Raw genomic sequence first — 19,360 nt, 5'->3', positions numbered from 1 at the left:
ACTCTGAGAACTCCTGTGTCCTCCATGGTTTCAATTACTTTATATAATCTAATGGCTTCTAAATTGTCATTTTCAACCCAGACTTCTCTGAACCTCAAACCTCTATGTACTGGCATCATCATTTAGGTAGCTCACAGACATCCCAAAAGTAATATGACCAACATTGTATGCTTGATTACCCTTTAAACTAAAACAAACCTTCCATCAGTCTTCTCTACTTCAGAAAGCTAATTGTTAAGCCAGAAATCCCAGAGTGAGCCTTAATTTCACTCTTTTCTCTTTCTGTGAGCCTCTACACCCCATCTCATCTGACCTGTAAGTCCTTCCAATTCTACTCCAAAATACAGCCTTTCATCCCTTTGCTGGTTTCCACTTCTACCTCCATTGCTATTATCTCTGACCTGGACACTGCAACAGTCTCTCAACTTTTCTATTTCTACTCTTGTTCATTCTCCACACAGTAGCTATGCACTCTCTGGCCCCCACCTAGCTCTCTCTCCCAGCATATTTCATGCTATTCTCCTCCTCATTACACTCCCCACCAGCTTCCTTTATGTTTCTCAACCCTGTCCTGCATCCCTTCAGCTCTAGGCCTTTATAAGTTCAGTTCCTTTACCTGGAACTCTTTCTGGACCCTGACCTCACCCTCATCTGGCTTTGTGTGGTAAACTTCTTATCATTCGGGTCTCAGCCTTAGGCACTGCTTCTCTGATCTTTATGTCCTTCATCTGTGCTCCAAAGTATGCTGGTATCTTTGTTAGTCCTTCTGCCAATCATCCTGGGTTGTAGTTCCTGTTTCTTCTTCCCCACTGCCCTGTGCCAATGCTTAGAGGGCTTGGCTTCAATTTGTCATTTTCATCACTCTATTCTAGTCAAATATGGTGATTAGCATATAGTAGGTGCTCCATAGAAATGATGCAATTGAACTGAGAACAGAGTGTGATAAGAAAAGACATAGCCAAGCTCTCTGGGAAGAGGGAACTCTGGGAGAAGAGGAGGGAAAGGCAAGATGATTCTGTAAGGAAAGGGTGGGTGGGGAAGAGGAGTTCTGGAAGGGAAGCAAGAGAAGGATTCACAAAGACATCTGTGAAGAGAGAATAACAGTTTGAGAGGAGATGGATACAAAGGTTTAGAAGGAGATGTGTGAAGCAAGTGATTCTCAAGCATCAAAGCATAGACTTTTAAGCAGGAAGGTATGGAGTGGTGAAGGAATAACCAGTAGGCAGAAACTATAGCCAATGTAGTGGGATTTCTAAATTATATAAAGTGTATTCAATGTAAAGGAATATCTACAGCTCTATGCTTATTCTTTGAATAGTTGGTGTTAAACTTTCTTTTGTAAAATAAAAAGTAGCATTATTTTAATGTCCCTAATTACAAAAATAAAATTTTAGCAATCACATGTCAGTTCCCCTTCATTTTTTAAAACTTTGAAGTTGCACTGGTCCATGTAATCTCAAAGAGAGGAGAATTCTGGGAGGAGACCAGTCTATGTCAATGGGTCTCAAAATTTTTGGTTGCAGAACTACTTTACAATCTTAAAAATTATTTGTGAAATGATCAAAAAATCTTTCAGCTATAAATAGGTAAACAAACTATGCTGTGTCTGCACAATGGAATGCTACCGAGCAACAAAAAGTTACAGCTAGTAATACCAGTAGCTACATGAATGAGGGTCAGATGCATTATGCTAGGTGAGAGAAGCCAGACTCCAAAGTCTGCTTATAATAAGATTCTATTGAAATGATATTCTCAAAATGACCAAGCCATAGGAATGGAGAACAGATTAGTAGTTGGCTGGGGGTGGGGAGGGGGAAAAGGATGACTACAATGATGTGGCACAAGGGAATTATGGGTGTTGGAAATCTAATGGTTGTTGCAATTACTATAAGCCATAATAAGTCTAATGGTTGTACACTGAAAAGAGTGAATTTCATGCATCCTTCCACATTTTGTCACACAGAATGTTAGAAAGACATGTTTGTAAATTTTAAAATAAAACATGTTGGTTAAAATTATTGAGGTCTTCAAAGGGCTTCCATTTTCATAGGTTATACTTACTGGTATTTTACATTCAGACTTAAAATTGACACATTTAAAACTATTTGTTTATTAATTTAACATCATAATTATAAATTCATTATGTGATAATAAATAACGTATTTCTGAAAACTAACTATTTTCCAAAGCAAACAGTGTCAAGAAAAGTCACACTGTATTTCATATTTTAAAATCTCATTAATAACTGGCTGGATAAAAGGCAACTAGATTCTCATATCAGCTCTGGCATGCAAGCTGTTGCAATGTATTGTTTTTGGTTGAAGTATGTGAGGAAAGTCCAGCCTCATAAAGACAGGTAATTGGAAAAGGGGAGCATTTAATAACTTTTTCCAGCAGAATTCTAAGATTGACCCCCAAATGATTCTCGCTTGTGTATAAATTCCCTCCCCATTGAGAGTGGGTGTTTATAAGAGTCTCATGGTTATGTTAATTATATGACAAAGAGAATTTATGGGGGGCAATCTAATCAAGGATCCCTTTAAAAGAAGGGTGGGCTTCTAGTGGGAGAAAAGGAAGTCAGAGAGATTCAAATGTGAGAAGTGCTCGATATACCATTAATGGTTTTAAAATGGAGGGGACCATATGAGAAGGAATACAGGCTGTCCCCGGGAGCAGAAAGCAGCCTTTGGAGGAGAGCCAGCTGGGATCTCAGATCCATGCTCAGAAGGAACTGGATTCTGCTAACAACCTGAGTAAGCTGGGAAAGGGATTTTTTTCTTCAGAGCCTCCAGATAAGAGCCCAGCTAATTGACAACTTGTGGGACCCTAAGCAAAGAACATAGGTGCATCCAGTGGACTTTTGACCTACATAATTGTGAGATAATGAGTATTGTATCACATTGTTAAGTCTGTGGTAATTTGTTATGGCAGCAATAGAAAACTAATAAATTGTGTGGGCTTCGTCTTGATAACTATACCTAAACTCTACAATGGTAGTTTTTTAATGTTTATTTGCAATGTTGAAACTAACACCATATCAAGGAACACTTTGTACTCTGTTACATTAAGAACCAAAAAAAAAAAGAACCATTGGTTTATCTTGCACTTTGAATGGATCTGTTGATATGATTTTGTAACATTATGCATTAGTCATTTAGAAAATATCAGTCCACCTAGTTATGCAGATTTTCCAATTGTTGATTGATTTAAAAATTATTCAATATAAAAATCATGTTCATTAGTATTACTACTATAATCTTATAAAAAAGGTATTTAAGTGTCCTGGGAAGCTCTCAAGCTTACAGTAGCAGATAGAGGTTTTCTTAAAAAAGTGCTTTTTAATTCCTTTATTTTTGGAGGGGTAGTGCTGGCGAGTGAACCTAGGGCCTGACACACACTAGCCTCTTCCACTGAGCTACACCCCCAGCCCTGTGCCTTTTACTTGAAGGCTTACATTTCTTCATTGCCAACAAATGCTAACAGTTGGTTTCCTTGAGATGATAGTATCATTTTGAAAATACTGGCCACGTTCCCAAGTTTGAATAATCACAGATTACCTGTCAATTTCAAGTAAAACACAAAGTGTTCCATGAAAAATTGCCTAGTTTAGCTTGCAATTCAATTGTACAAGTGCTATTCTTCATGACAACCATCATCCTTCAGTATGCACTAGATGTGCTTTGCATATCTTTCCTATTTTGTCACACAGATTATTTGTCACATTGAAAGGATTTATAGTGAATAAAAATTAATAATTCTTATTGCTAGGGCTGGGAATTTAGCTCAGTGATGCCACCACCTGCCTCGCAAGTGCAAGGTCCTGAGTTCAATCCTTGGTACCAAAATAATAATAATAATAATAATAATAATAATAACTCTTATTGCTTTGTTGGGATATTCCTAAGTGTAACTGACTTCTTCTGCCAAGAATACACTGGAATGAAGACTGACACAGATAGCATGAACACTGGCCTTATTCGTACAGAGGCATCAACACTTTTACTCATCATTGCTTTTGTTACTTCAAGTGCAAACCACAGCAGAAAGAAAATACTGTCAGTATTATTGTAAAAAGAAACCAAACCTCCTGAATCTTAGGGGTCCCCTTGGTTCTTTGGACCACATTTTTAGGGTTGCTGGTCTATGCCAAGACCAGAAAGGGTAGGAAGAGGCTGGAGGTGGGGGTTGTAGAATTGAAATTTTAAGCATGTTTAGAAGTGGCAGTAGAAAAGCTGGGAGCGGTGACACATGCCTGTAATCCTAGTATTCTGGGAGGCTGAGGCAGGATAATCCCAAATTTGGGCTCACCATGGGCTACTTAGTAACTTAGTGAGACTGTGTCTCAGAATAAAAACTTTAAAAAGGGGTGAAATGTAGCTCAGTGCCAAGGCCCTGGGTTCAATCCCTAGTACTGCGAAGTGATGATGAGATGATGATGATGATGATGATGATGATGATGATGATGATGATGATGATGAAAGGCAGTAGAGAAGGCAGCTGGGAGTGAAGAGTAGAAGATCTTCCCCCAAGAACCAGTGCCATGCCCCTTCTTGCTCCTGATCCACCTTGTTCCTGAGCTGTCCCAGGCAAGTTAACAGTTCTCTTCTAAAAGCTGCCCTCATCCTGAGATCTTGGATGTTATGTCTCACAAGGTCACAATACTAACAGAGAATACCACCCTGGCCCAGCCAGCCACCTGTCATGGCTGTTTGCCATTCCACCCTGAAGCCGCACTGCTCTGCTAGACTAAATCTTTTTGTCTTCTTAGACCAAGTAGCCTATGTCAAACCCCATTCCATTCACATGGAACAAGAACCTGCTGTGCACTGAGTCCTGTGCCAGGTGCTAATAGGTGAGAGGAGACACTATTAATCGACAGCCCTTTTCCAAATTACCTCAACAGAGAGGTTCCTTTAACATCTGAAAATGGATTAAAAAGAAAGCTAGTACCCTTTCATGGGACAGATGTTCAGATGACAGGCCTTTGGTAGAAGGCAAATATTAGCATGGCTTGGAGGCTCCCTGAAGTGTGGGGCCAAGAAGGACCTGAAGGGAGAGGTAGAAAGCGCTCTAGACTTGTGCAGAGGAGGGGAGTGATGACAGTCATGTGCAGGCACAATGTAGCAACAAGCATGCCAGAAGAGAAGAAAGCTGGATGGAGTTGGGGTTAGGTGGAAAGTACAGGGAACATCTGTGAATGCCTGGCTTCTCCCCTTCAGTCATAAGTTGTCAGTGCAGGTGTGGGAGCAGGGTTCCAGACATTTAGGAGCTGCACTTGCCCCAGTATACAGAAAACACCTTGGAAGTATGTGAGGCCAAAAGAACTAACACCAGTGTACCTACAGTATTTGATTTCATCCTCGCTCCAGCCTTGTGACATGGATGCTATTATTTTTATCCTCAGGAATTTGAGGCTCAGAGAGATGGATTAATGTAGCTAAGGTCACCTGGATGGTAAACTACCAATGAGGGATTCTGACCTAAGCCTGCTTCTAAAGCTTATACTCTGAACAACCATAATATAGTCAATGATGAAGGGGAAGGAAGGGAAGAATAATTATAATAATGATAACAGCAATGTATACTGAGTGCTAGATACATGTTGGGCTTTAAGCAAAACTACATATTATTTCATTCAGTCTTCACCACAACTCTGTGAAGTAGAGACAATCATTGTCTCACACACCCAAGTCTAACTCTAGAGCCCTGGCTTTTTCACTTCAAGGTCTACTGCAGAAACTCAGGTGTTAGATGGTAAGGGCCTGAGGTAGGGAGGCACCAACTCCATAGATACCTGATCCTCAGTAAATCACTTAATCTCTCTGTGCCTGTTTTCTCCTCATCTTTTAAAGGGAGCAATAATATCTCATAGGATTTTTTTTTTTTTGGTACCAGGGATCAAACTTAGGACCTTATGCTTGCCAGGCAGGCGCGGTGCCACTGAGCTACATCCCCAGCCCTCTCATAGGATTTTTGTAAGGAGTATGTGGAATAAAGCAATAAAGTGCTTAGCACAGTGCCTGGAACATAGTAAGCACAGAATAATGTTTAGTTGTTTTTATTCTATTTATTTATTTGTGTGTTTGCTTATTTGAAGTACTGGGCATAGAACCAGGGGCCATTGCCCTGAGCTATATTCTCAGCCTTTTATTTTTTAATTTAAGATAGGGGCTCGCTAAGTTGTGCAGGCTGGGCTCAAACTTGAGATCTTCCTGCCTCAGCCTCCCAGAGTGCTGGGATTACAGGTGTGCACCACCACACTTGGCTTCATTTTCATTGTTCTTCTTATTATTTTGTCAGGGTCTACTTGCTACCCCCAAGGAAAGTACCTGCCACTAATTACCACTATCTGTTGTTGTTTTTATCTAGGATCACTAGAACACCAAGACTAAAAAGACAAGAAAAGATGCTGCTGCTGAGAATTCAGTGTCACTATGTCTTCCTAAAGCCTAATGGCACACTGGGAAAGGAGGCATCTCAGAGAAGAGGCAATGGAGAAGCTGACCAGGTGAGCTAGGCCTGGATATGGACCTACTGAACCTGGAGGGAAGGAGACTAACTGGCAATGATGTTTCCAAGCCTCCTGCCTCCGGCCCTCCTCTTTTTTGAAAGTTTTGTTTTTCTGAGCCTGGGCTGTCCAAATGAAGAGCAAACAGGAGCTACAAGAGGCTCAGCCAAGACATGTACCACATGGGCCACAACCCTGACTCAAATGGTGGGACAAGAGGCAGAGGGTGCAGGAGGAGAGCTGATCTAGCAACAGACTGTTCTCAAGAGGAGGCTCCCCATCCCAGCAACCTTTGAGGCCGAGTCCAAGACTCAGCACATTTGGGACATTTGGACTTGGATATGGAGGCCCCAGGCACCATTTGCTATTTTTGCTTTGGGGACAGGCTTGGCGTGGGGTGGGAGAGAGAAGACCTTTCCCTTTCCTCCTCTCTCTGAGCAGGCCCTGCTTTTGACCTTGCCACCAGTTGGCACCCTCACTGGGTGTTTGGGCTTCCTGCTGCCAACCCAAGGCTCTGGCTCAAGAGGCCTAGGCTACGGGAAAAGAGGAAGATCTCCTTTCAGGAAATGAGAGGAGAACTTGTTGCTCTGGTTTCATCCCAGCCTTTGAGATCCTCCTCCATCAGTGTTGTGGCCTAAGCTCTCACTCTTCCTCGGTCAGTCCACTTTTCTCTTTGGCCTCCAGTGAGAGCAGTATGGTGAAGAAATTAAGAACACAGAAACTACCTGAGTTTGAATCCCAGCTTTAGCACATTAGCTCTGTGACCTTGGGCAGGTTCTTTCTATTCTCATCTGAAGAATGAAGTGTTTAGTTGTGTCTAACTAATGTAGGAAACTGTGTTTCCTAAGGTTGTTTGTGAGGTTTAAATTAATCCATGCGAAGCACTTAGAACAATGCCTGGCACATAAATGTTTAACAAATGTTCTCTGCTCTTATTATCTGCCTCTGTGCCAATTCTCGGTGCCAAGGTTACATCTCCTTCTTTCTGATTCCTTAAATCCAGCTCAGCTCAATCCCTTCCTTGTCTGTGAGTCTTCCTGGCATGATCTACTCTGCTGATATTGCTAACACTCCCCAGGGAGACCAGAAACACTGTGAGAGCAAAGGGCTATGATATGAACAGCACCGACTAAATGAATCATAGGATAACATCAGCTAAATTGATTTAGTACTATCGATTTTTTATTTTTTTATGGCACTGGGGATTAAACTCAGGACCTTCTCACTGACCTACACCCCCAGACCTTGTTTTTTATTTTTTATTTTGAGAGTGATTCTTCTGCCTCAGTCTCCATCAGTGCTGGGATTATAGGCATGCACCACCATACCTGGCTTGACAATTTTTTTATTGTGACCTACAGTAAGAAATATATTTTATAGCATGACCAAGTGCATGTATTTGCATATCTTTATATATAGATATATTCATATGAGTAAAACAAAATTTTACAGAATAATATCCATGCTTATATTTGCTATTCATGTTGTTCAGAGCTGGTTGCAGCCCACTAAATCAGTTTTAAGCCCTGCCATTGGTTGTGATCTGAAATTTGAAAATCACTGCTTCAAGAATGACCCTGAGTCTCCCCTTCTCTGTGATAAATTCTATCTGGGGTGGATTTAAGATGCCCACAGGTCTAAAACCTTGAAATGATTAGAGGTGAATGGCCTGTTTACAGAATGGAGATAGAGTCAAGGGGGGCTGCGGTGCATGGTGTCTGTGTGTGGCGAAAGGGTTGCTGGGGAGAGAGAAGTCTGGGGAGGCAGAAGTCTAAAGAGACAGGGTGGGCTCAAATGGCAAAGGGCTGCCACACAGAGGAGACTGGATTTTTCCTGTGGGCAGCTGGGAATCACTAGATGATTTCAAGCAGAGGAAGATGACATAGTACTCAGTTCTGTGCTTTAGAAAGATCACTGGAGCACCTGTGCAGAGAATGGATGGATAATACTAAGTGAAAGACAATCAAGACTCTGATTTGGGCATCCAGGTGAGAAAGGACAGAGGAGACCATCATTGAAGAAACAAGTGGGAGAGTGGCAAGCATGGAGGAGACAGTTGTGAGGAATGGTGAGAACTAAAATAGGTAGAGCGTTTAGCTTGAGTGACGAGGTCAATATGGTGCTGGCTACTGAGGCAGATGCAGAGGAGGTTTGTTGGGAGAAAAATTGTTTGGCTTTCAAATGAGTTTAAAATGCCTATTGGGAAAAATTGCTGGCTGGAAATATAACTCATTCTTTTATTCATTCAATATATATTTTTTTACTTTTAAATATTTTTATTATGATAAAAATATATAAAATGTATGTAATACAGCAGTTATCATTTTGACCCTTTTTGAATGTACAATTCAGTGGTATTAAGTATATTTATAATATTTAAATATATATGTACATAGCCAGCACCATTGTCCATCTCCAGAACTATTTTATCACCACAAACAGAAACTCTTTAACAGTAACTTTCCATTACTCCCTCTCCCAGCCCCCAGTAACCATGACTCTCCTTTCTTTCTCTGTGAACTTGCTTATTCTAGGTACGTTGAATAAGTGGACTCATACAATATTTGGTTTTTACTTCATAATGTTTTCAAGGTTCAACCACCTTCAGGTATCAGTGTTTCATTCCTTTTTAAGGCTGAATAATATATTGTATGTATACACCACATTGTGTTTATCTATTCAGATCTACTTTGAAAGATTCTTTTGTCAGTGGTGTGGAGGACAGATGGAAAAAGGAAGAGAGCACAGGGAGGGACACTAGGTCAATAAATATTTATGAGACTGATATAGAGTAACTAACATTTTATTTTTCCAAGTGGAAGCATTAAAGAAATAAACTATCATTCACCATCACCATCATTTTACTATCAAAAAATAGGAAGGGCATATTCTCAGAATGCAGGACAGTTTTTTATAATTAAATGAATTTACAATGCTGAAAAACTCTTCTAACAAAGTTTTTCTTATTTTGCTGTGATCCATTGAAAACATCACTATGTGTCAGCTTGATCTGTGGACTGGCATTTGAAAAATAGGCAGAGAAAGAAAGGTCAGCAAAGGAGACTATGAGGTTCAATTCTCAGCAAACACACACACACACACACACACACACATCCAGAGATAGGAGGAAAACCAGGAGGGAGTGATAATAGAAGCCAGAAGAGGAAGAAAAAGCTTCAGAAGTAACCTCTTGGCCAACAGTGTCTTTTGTCACCCAGAGTTCAAAGAGGTCGTTGAATTTGGCAATTAGAATGTCATTGGTGACCTTTGGCATTGCCCTTTTGCTGGGATGATGGGACTGGGGCCAGCTTACATTTGGTTGAAGTGTGAATAGGGAGCTGGAGTAAGTGTAGACTCTTAACAAACTTGAAGTGAAGGGAAGAAAAGAGAGAGGGAAGGAGGAAGTGAGAGAGTGAAAAAGAGATTGAGAGAGAGAGAGAATTTAGGAGAGCAAGCGAATACATGTAGGGAGGGAGGGTGCTCCATTTTGGTTGAACAGATAGGCATTTTGTGTTCAAAAAGAAATAAGCTGGTAGAGGGAAGCTGAACTTTCCTGAAGAGATGGAACATAACATCTGAAGGAAGGACCTGAGAAAGAGGGTGGATGAGGCCAAGGCGAAGGGATTAGAGTTTAACAAAAGGGGCACCTTGTCCCCTGAGAAGGGAGGGCTGGAGGGGAAGGAAGTTGGAAAGGCAGGCCAGTATTTGGGGGGTGGAGCAGGGCGCTGAGGTAATTCACGCTTGAAGGCCTTTGTTTTCTCAGGGAAGTAGAGGAGAGGCTGTTCTGAGCAGGGAGAGGGGTGGAGCATTAACATGGTAGGGAGCTGAAGGAAGTTTGGAATGTGGTCCAGGGAAATATAGAAGCTGGAGCTAGGGCTTTGACTAAGGAATATGCTCCAGGTTGGCTGAGGGGCCCTGGCTTGGCAGAGGCTGATTGAGTTTGTCTTCTCCCAGCAGTTTTTGTCTCTCTCTAGGCAGCGAACACTTAGAAGCAGAGGCCCTAGTACCTTCCACTTCCTAGCCCATCTACTTGCTAAGCAATGTCCAGTGAAGTGTCTGGCCCAGAGGAGAAACCCAATCCTCTCAGAAAGGTCTAGCAAAGCAATCATCGACAAAACTTAAAAGCACTATAGGGTTGTTAGAGAGGAAAACAAGGGAAAAATTTAAATGCCCTGATAGGAAGTTCTCCATTTTGGTTGATCCAGATGTCTTCTGTTACCCTGTTGCCAACTTTAATCTGCTTCTGTGCAAAATGTAAAACCAAACTGCTACACTCCTAGTTTTTACCCAGCAACAGGTCTTTAATCCTACAGGCTGAGGAGAGGCCAGCAAGAGGGGCCAAATGCCTTAACTTCTCACAGTGAGTGAAGCTAAGGTACTTCTTAGATGGCAGCAAGATAGAGCAGTTGTGGAGGGAGAGTAAAGAGCCAGGAAAATGGACAAAAGCTCCTTGGGCTCTAAGAGAGGACACTGAGAGCTGGGTGTAAGGCGGTCCCTGAATTCTGCCACTCTGGAGGATGAAGGGAGTGGCTGAAAGAACAGAAGTTCAAACTGGGAGGTGGTATGTTGATATCTAGTTGAGCATGAGCCCAAAGCTCAGGAGAAATAGCTGGGTCTCCCCCTCTTCCTTCCCTTCTCCTTATTGTCAGAGGCCACCTAGAGGTCAAAAAAATTCCAGCATATGGTACTATGTCTTGGGCTTCTTTCTCCTTCCCATACTGGCTTTGCACTCAGTGTCTTCAACTTCAATCCTCCCAGACTCAGTCCTCATTACAGACAGTGACTAGAGTACAAGCAAATTCCCAACTCCTGGTGGTCAATCCAGCAAGAGTGTTCAGAGATGGCTAGAAGCTCAGCCTCCCACCAGAATATGTTTTCAGGATCCAGAATCCAGTCTGCGCTTAGAAAATTCAGAAACAGGGAGCTCTCCATAGCCCACAGCTGTGCATTCTACTGGGCGCATTTTATCTCATATAACAAACCTCTGTTTATTGAGAGCTGGTACAGTGCCAACCTCTCCTAGGTTAGATAGTGGCCAAACTGTTACAAAGTTTCCCTTTGATTGAGCCAAAATGTGTCTCCCTAAAGCTTGTACCCTTGGGCCTCAGCCTTGTCTTTTGAAGTCACAGGGAGCAAGTATTTTCCATTCCGTCCTAATCCTCAGATTTGAAAATGATTATTATTTCTCCAAGAGTTTTCTTTCCACCTCACATAAACATTTCTTTCTTTGTCTTTTGAACTTTATTTGTCTTTACTTTTTATTACCCAAGTAACATCAGTTCAGTTGTGGAACATTTTTCCAAATTCAGAAAAGCATAAAGAAGGAAGTAAAATATCCACCCTACTCTTCCTCTCAGCATCAACAATTTTAACATTCTTCTAAGCCAGTGTTTTCTTTTGCATACTGTACATTATGCACTGTTTTCTTACCTAAATAGTATCATCCTCTAAGTAATATTTTAGAAGCATATGTTTTTCCTTCTTGAATATATTAACTTTTCCCTCATTCTTCTACAAGACTAATCTTAATGTGAAATAGTTTAACTGCACCAAGGATATATTTAACCAGCTTTTTCAAGTGAACTATTTAAGTTGTTTTCAATTTTTCTTTGCTACAAAGAACACAGTGAGACTAGGATTTGAAGTATGGTGGAGGTGGGGAGTAGGTAACCAGGGAAAAGAGGAGCCCTTGAATAAAATTAGTCACACTAAAAAAAATTACACTATTTTAGCATCCATTTTTTTTCATTTTCTGTGTTGATAATTATATTTCCTAGAAGATGGCTGTGAGTGTCTGCTACTATTTGGTTGCAAGGATTTACCTTAGTCAGTGTAACTGGTTTCCTAATATTAGATGTTGAGGTCATTTCTAATTTTTGATAATCACAAACCAGGCTGTGATGCATATCCAAGCAGCTAATCTGTACTGGTACTGGACACAGAGGTCAGGAGGAATATTTTCGAGATGTCTAAAGTATAAGGTATCTGCCAATAGTTGTAACTGGAAGCTTTTTGGCAAAGGCCCAGAAGGCTGGCTAAGGCCAAGGACCGTGTCTAGCTTCTGGGTTTGTTTGGGACCAGTACCCATATCCATCTTTGGTCACAGAGGGTTCAGACTGGTAGGGGCTGTGGGGACCACTGGATCAGCTCCTTCACCACACACGTGAGAGAACTGAGGCATGGGCTGGTCCTGCATCCTGGAAGCAAGTAGAACTCTGCCTCCTCCAGCCCCCTGACTCCTGAACTGGAAATTGCTTGCTGAGATTTGGTTTCTGCCTCAAAGGCCCTGCAAATTTCTGCCTGCTCTTCTTCATTGTGCCACTGAGGCTGGAGATTCTAGCACTCTTGGAAATTCATTGAACAGTAATGGTGTGAAGGAATGTTGAAAGGAGACTTAAAGTTCACCTCATGGGCAACTGGGCCTGCTCCACCCAGAACTCCATTTTTGCCTAACCTAGAGGATATGTTTAATGGCAGTCACCCTATATCAAGTCTACCTGGCAAATCTTTTTGGGGTATGAACTGAAAGAGCAGGTGAATTCCTCACTCCCCTTGAAGGGGTTAGCTGCCCTTTCAACTGTTTGTGGTTTGAGGGGTTAATAAGCTCCCCTCCTTTCCTCCTTGGGCCTTGCTACTGCCTGAGGAATTCACACAAATGGTATGCAATTTGCCCCTTTGGTATATTCCTTTCTGACTTGAAGCTAAAGCAAATCACTCACCTCCCACAGACACCTTATTTATTCAACTGAGAGATTTCATACCCAAGCACCCAACTGTCCCTCTCTGAGTCCCTTCCCTAAATGTTCAACTCCCTCCCAAGTCTCCCACCCCTGCACTCCCTGAATAATATATGAGTTCATGCAGGGCTTATAAAAGGGTCTCTGGGGGAAAGACCAAAAGAGTCTTGAAGGTTCTGAGAGGTAGGAGAGCCCACAGCTTGCCTGGCCTTTGTGACCTAAGAATGGACCCTGTCACTCCTGCTGTTGCTGCCCCTGGCCCCGCCCTGGCTCCAGCCTTAACTCTGTCCCTACCACCACCCTCCCAAGTACTCCCTGGCCTGTTATACCTACCACCTCTTGTTTCTTCTGGACAAGAATTACCAGGAAGTAGAAGGTAAGTGGAACCTGGTCTTTGATAGCTTGAACTAAGGCTTAGGGGATTCCTTCCAGAGGGAGGACAATGAGATCTCCAAGGTTACCTGCTCTCTATGAGGGGAGAGGCAATAGTCTAACAGCTCTTCCTCTTCCTCTCTGTATGGAATGTTTCATCTGGCTTTTATCTCCCTAATCCCTCTGCATGGCAGGAGGGGACTGGGGGACAGTGCGCATTGCCAAAGCTAAAAGCCAAGGAGGGGCAAGGTTGTGGAGTCCAGTGGCACAGGGGAGACTGCTCTGAAAACCGGGCTTAACATGACCAAAACTGTGGGGCCTAGATGGTGGCAGGGGGATCTGGGAAAAAGGGACCAAAGTCTAAAGAGGATTTTACTATGGCATTCTTTTTCCTAACCATGTCATTGTTGTTTAAGAGATCAGAGAGACCAACAGGTAAAACAGGAGGATTTATTTAGGTGTGCATCGGGTCAGTGGATTTAAATCTAAAGGCTGAGCCCAGAACAAAGGAAAGGCTTGAGCTTTATAGATGTTGCTGAAGGAGGGTTGGTGTCTACCTAATGGCATAAAACTTGTGGGTGGACAAGAGAGTTTTCAGAAGCAGAACAAAGGCAGTTACTCAAACAGTGACAGTTTGCAACCTAGCACATCTTGGTAGCCTTGGCTGGGTGAAAAGAAACAGGCTCTTTTAAAAACAGGATATTGTGAAACTGATACTTATAGGAACAAAGTTGGCAGGACAAAGAACAGGTGCCACAGGGAGGGGGAAGACTAAAGGGGAACTGTTTAGGTTGAGGAAACTTGTTTTTTCTTCTTTTTAAAGACCTACTTCATTCCTTCCTTTGATGCTTTTTATAAATGAGTGTCAATAGAGAGCATCATCATTATCCACCTTGTTATGAAGAGGCTGGCTCTCTATTGGGTAGGTGTTCGTGCTTGGTCAGAGCCATTGAGTGGTGGTGTGTCTGTCTCTATGGCCTACTGAATGTTTCTGACAAGTAGGGGAAAAAAGCAAGGGAGAATGAGACAAATTCTCAAGATAGAACTGTTTCTATCAAGGTCTTGAATCCTCTAATGGACAAAAACCAGCCTCTAAAGAGAGAATCCAGAGACCATCTCTTCCATTTTTGGGCTGGGACATGGGCCAATTTTTGAATTTTAGCAGTAATGTCTTTGATGACCTTTCTATTTTTTTTTTTTTTTTGGTACCAGGGATCGAACTCTCGTCCTTGCCCTTGCGCAGCAGGCAGTGAAACCACTGAGCTAAATCCCCGGCCCGATGACCTTCCTATTGTCATCAGTATCTAGGCAGCAGTTAGTTAAATTGAACTTTCTGCATATCTCTGTTTCTCAGCATGGACCTCAAACCAAGTTTTATAAGGTGGAGACTTAGTGTCATAGCAGATGTAAGGCTGGTTGTCTCCTGGGTCACAAACTGAGTAAATCGATTATGATTATATATTCCCTGGTGTGTCCTTGTATATTTATAATAGGTATGATATATCAGGGTTTTTATTATGATGCTCCCTGATCATGTGGTGTAGATGCAGTGGGAACATCCCTCTAGGGATTTTTCTCCTACAGGGGCAAAGGGAGAATTATAACAAAAAAGGAAAAGAGATATGTGCTGTTGTTGTACCTCTATGTTGATTCTCACCCTTTGGTCATGCATGGACTGGTCAGCTTCCAGAGTGACCAGAGCAGTGCTGCTGTTTCCTCAGGCTTTAGCTGTATGTAGACTAGTCAGCTTTTGAGGTGAGTAGAGCAGGGCTGCTGTTTCCAGTGGCAGCTTGGTTTTGTCTTAGGATCAGCCCGTTCAGATGATCTGTATCCTGTTGACTGATTCACTTGTCTTGGGCTGCCAGTTTTAGCTAAGTGTGGTGGACAGTTCCTGCAACTTTAACAGCAGTAAGGGTGGACAAGTATGGGGCCCATCTCATATGGGTCCCAGGGTAGTTGGATTCTATTTTTTGACCCAAACAAAGTCCCTGGGCTTGAAGGGGTGTATTGGGTTTGTCGGGCTTATAGGCATTTTTTTTAACCTAGCCATTGATATCTTGCATGGCTATTCCCAAGGCCTGTTTCTTCCTTTTTAGGGTTAATTCTCTTAGTTTGCAGAGATCACCCTTATTTGACCTATGGTTGGGGGTGGCCAGCCGAAAAAGATCTAATAGGAATACTCTGTTTGGTGGGAGTGCACCTGTCTTGGAGGAGGACTGTGAGCAGGACCTGATCCTATCTTAAGTGGGTTTTTGGCAATATTTTTTTAACAGTTGTTTGAATGTCTGGTTTATACGCTCTACTTTTCCTGAGCTCTGTGGCTGGTAAACTATGTGTAGGTTTTATTTTATTTTTAACTTCCATATGAGTCCCTGGACTATCTTGGCTATGAATGCTAGTCCATTGCCTGGCCCCAAGGTCAGGGGCAGTCTGAATCTTGGGATGATGTCCCTTAACAGTACCTTTGTCACTTTTTGTGCCTTTTCTGTTTGGGTAGGGAAGCCCTTGACCCATCTTGAAAGGTGCAGACAAGCACCAACATATAACGATAGCCTTCCACCCAAGGCAGTTTAGAGAAGTCCACAGCAAGTTCTCACAAGAAGGAGCACCTGTTTTGTGAAGGAGCTGGGTGAGCCCTTGCTTTAGGTTGTTTTGAACACAGGTTAAGCATTGCTCACAAACGGCTTGGGTGATGGCAGTGAGCTGCAGTGCATAGAAATGATGGCTTAGAAATATTTCTACTGTCATTTTTTCCATGTGAGACCCTTGATGGAATTGTTTTACAAACCTACGGGGCTGTCATTTTAGGGAAGGCCAGTCTCTCATTAGAGAACTTCTACCGTCTTCTCTTGATGTAATTTTTAGATCTTGGGAAAAACAGGATTTTTAACTTGAACAGTAATTTGGGGTCTCTCTGGGAGAGGAGGCTCTGGGATATGGGGCATGGTTAGGGCCCCACTTTTGGGTTGTAGGGCTGTCATAGCAGCCCATTTTGCTTTCCTGTTTGCCTTTTGATTTCCTCTGGCTTTTAATGTTTTAGTCCATTGGTGTCCCCTGCAGTGTATAACAGGGCCCATATAACATCTAGGAGCTATAAAAATCTTTTTGTATTTTATTCTTTTCCCCCAGCAGTTAGGAGCCCTCTCTCCTTGTATATATAACTCCTTGTATATAACTCTATGAACATGAAATGTAGCAAAGGCATATTTGGAATCAGTATGGATTTCAGCCTTTTTGTCTTTTGCTAGCAAAAGAGCCCTTGTCAAGTCTATCAGCTCTGTCTTTTGGGCTGAGGTTCTGGTAGGCAGAGGCTGAGCCTCCATCACAAAATCTAGTGTTACTACTGCATATCTTGCCCATTGGACTCCTTCTAGTATAAAACTGCTCCTATCTGTGAAATATTTAACATCTGGGTCTCTGAGGAGGTGATCTGTGAGATATCCCTGGCTTGAGAATACTTTGTCTACAGTTTTTACACAGTCATGAAGGGGGGCTCCCAGTTCGACTGGGAGAAAAGTAGCCACATTAAAAGTGTTCGCTGTCTCTAGAGTTATGCAAGGATTTTTGCATAAGAGTGCCTGGTACTGAGTCATCCTTGGATTTGATAACCAATGGTGCCCTTTCTGGTCTATTAAGGTTATAACTGAGTTTGGTACTTGAATAGTCAGTTGTTGTCCCAAAGTCAGGTTATCAGCCTCCTGTGTCAGCAGGGCAATGGCAGCAAGTGCCCTAAAGCATGGAGACCATCCTAAGGCCACAGAGTCTTATTGTTTTGACAAGTATGCCACCCGGCAATGCCAGGATCCCATGATGTGAATTAGGACTCTTATGGCCATTCCCTTCCATTTGTGGACATACAGGATGAAAGCCTTAGTTGTATCTTGCATTCTCAAGACTGGGCCTCTTTGATTTGTTTAAATGCTCTTTCTTGGTCAGCTTTCTGGAGGGGCTCTTTTTCCCCCTTTGGTGGCATTATGGTGCTTAGCTCTAAGTGAGTAATTTAGGATCTAGAGATGACAGAATCACACTGTCCCCCAAAACTCTCTTACCTGGTGTCAAGTGGTTGGGATTGGGAGGGCATAGACAGCCCATTTCTGTTCAATGCCCAGTTGGTGCTCCCCTTGTGTCACTATGAAACCTAAATATCTGACCTTTTGTCAACAGATTTGTGCCTTTTTCTTGGACACCTTATGTGTAGCCTAAAGTAGATGAAAGAGGTCTTTAGTTCCTTGATAGCAGTACTCACAGGTTGGGGCTGTCAAAAGGAGGTCATCTACATACTGTAGAAAGGTGCAATTGTCCTCTAGTGTGATGAAGGCTTTGAGGTCGGTAGCCAGTGCCTCTCCAAAGATTCTAAGAGTTCTTGAATCCTTAAAGAAACCTAGTCAAAGTAGGCTGTTCCTTTATGTTTGTGACAGGATCTTCCTATTGAAATGCAAAGATGGGCTGACTGGCTGGTACAAGGTGGAGACAGAAAAAGGCATCTTTTAAGTCCAACCAAGTAAACCAGACAGCACTTGCTGGAATCAGTCCCATCAATGTGTACAGATCTTGCACCATTGGATGAATGGTCTCAGTGGCCTGATTTAAACCACACAAACCCTGTACTGGCCTATATTTATTAGTTCTTGGTTTGCCTACTGGCAAAAGTGGGGTGTTCTAAGATGACTGGCATCTAGACAAGATTTTATGTTCTAAGAGCTGTTTTAAATGTCCTTGAATGCCTTGTATGGCTTCCCAGGGGAGGGGGTATTGGCAGACTCAAACCAAAATTGTCCCCGGTTTTAGTCCAACTATTACTGGTGTTTGATTTACAGCCAGTACAAGTGGGTTATCTTCTGACCATACCCTGGGAATCTTATGTGTCAGCCCATGCAGCTTATCCATTCCTGGCTTTGGTGACCTATCTAAATACAGTCTCTACTCTGGCTTGTGGGATGGTAAGAGTAAACAAGCATGGTCCCTGGATGAATCAAACTTCAAGTCATATTTCCCTGTGCCCCAAAGGTAATTAATTTGAGCCTGTAGTTTTTGGAGCAGGTCTCTTTTTAGCAGGGGAACTGGACAATGTGGAAGATACAGGAATTCATATTGAACCTCTCATTCCCCTATGACACACCTTTTAGGCCAGCAAAATGGCCTCTACTCTGGGACCCCAGTGGGCTCAACAATAGTCACATGTTTTTTGGATAATGGCCCAATAGGTTGTGTCACTACTGAGTGTTTAGCCCCACTATCTACCATAAAGTTCATCAATTGTCCTCCCATTTTCATTGGGATCATGGGCTCCTGGGGGCCTAAGGAGATGGAGCCCATTGTTTATAACCTTTAGTTTCTTCCAGTCTGATGAGGTCAGTGTCTGGCTTCTTCTGGGAATGGTAACCTTTATCAGGTAGTCTCTTGGTTTTATAATTTTCATTATTTCCACCATCATTTTTTGGGCATTCATTTTTCTAATGCCCCCTTCCTTTTTGTGCATCACTCACATTGATTCCATTCTAGCCTTAACAAATTTCCAGGTCCTGGCCCAGTCTAGCTTCTTTCTTGACCATGTCCACACCCCTGCCTTTTTGTGACTTCTATTCTCTTTCCTGTGAGCACCACTGCCAACAGATATGCTTTTTTTTTTTGAGCCTCTCATGAGCTTCTCAGTTGGCCTCCTGGTCATGGTTGATGTATACTTTGGTGGCCACCTCTAAAAGCTGGGTTGCATTCATGCCAGCAAAAACCTCTAACTTCTGTA

The 19,360-nt window shown here is 42.4% G+C and overlaps 2 protein-coding genes across 5 annotated transcripts in view; both read left to right on the top strand.

The window, feature by feature from the left end:
* Morc4 (MORC family CW-type zinc finger 4) overlaps positions 1 to 7,863 on the top strand; it is a 102,690-nt gene extending 94,827 nt beyond the window's left edge. For 2 of the 4 annotated variants that reach the window (XM_087196718.1, XM_087196719.1), the window contains one exon: positions 6,370 to 7,861. In XM_087196718.1, the coding sequence (XP_087052844.1) occupies positions 6,370 to 6,517 (148 nt within the window). In that variant the 3' untranslated portion in view covers positions 6,518 to 7,861. Of the gene's footprint in view, positions 1 to 6,369 lie in introns of all 4 variants that reach the window. The other 2 variants (XM_087196717.1, XM_021241574.2) reach the window with 2 other exon arrangements.
* A 1,074-nt stretch (positions 7,864 to 8,937) lies between these two features.
* Ripply1 (ripply transcriptional repressor 1) overlaps positions 8,938 to 19,360 on the top strand; it is a 34,036-nt gene continuing 23,613 nt past the window's right edge. Inside the window, exon 1 of the mRNA XM_087196721.1 lies at positions 8,938 to 13,621. Within this exon, the coding sequence (XP_087052847.1) occupies positions 13,359 to 13,621 (263 nt within the window). The 5' untranslated portion in view covers positions 8,938 to 13,358. The remainder of the gene's footprint in view (positions 13,622 to 19,360) is intronic.

The sequence above is a fragment of the Heterocephalus glaber genome, unplaced genomic scaffold, assembly GCF_053883595.1.
Source record: "Heterocephalus glaber isolate CG9 unplaced genomic scaffold, H.glaber_assembly_v1.0 deba00001613, whole genome shotgun sequence".
Lineage (NCBI taxonomy): Eukaryota > Metazoa > Chordata > Mammalia > Rodentia > Bathyergidae > Heterocephalus > Heterocephalus glaber.
The sequence above is the reverse complement of the archived record's forward strand: the minus strand, read 5'-3'. Positions and strand labels throughout refer to the sequence as shown.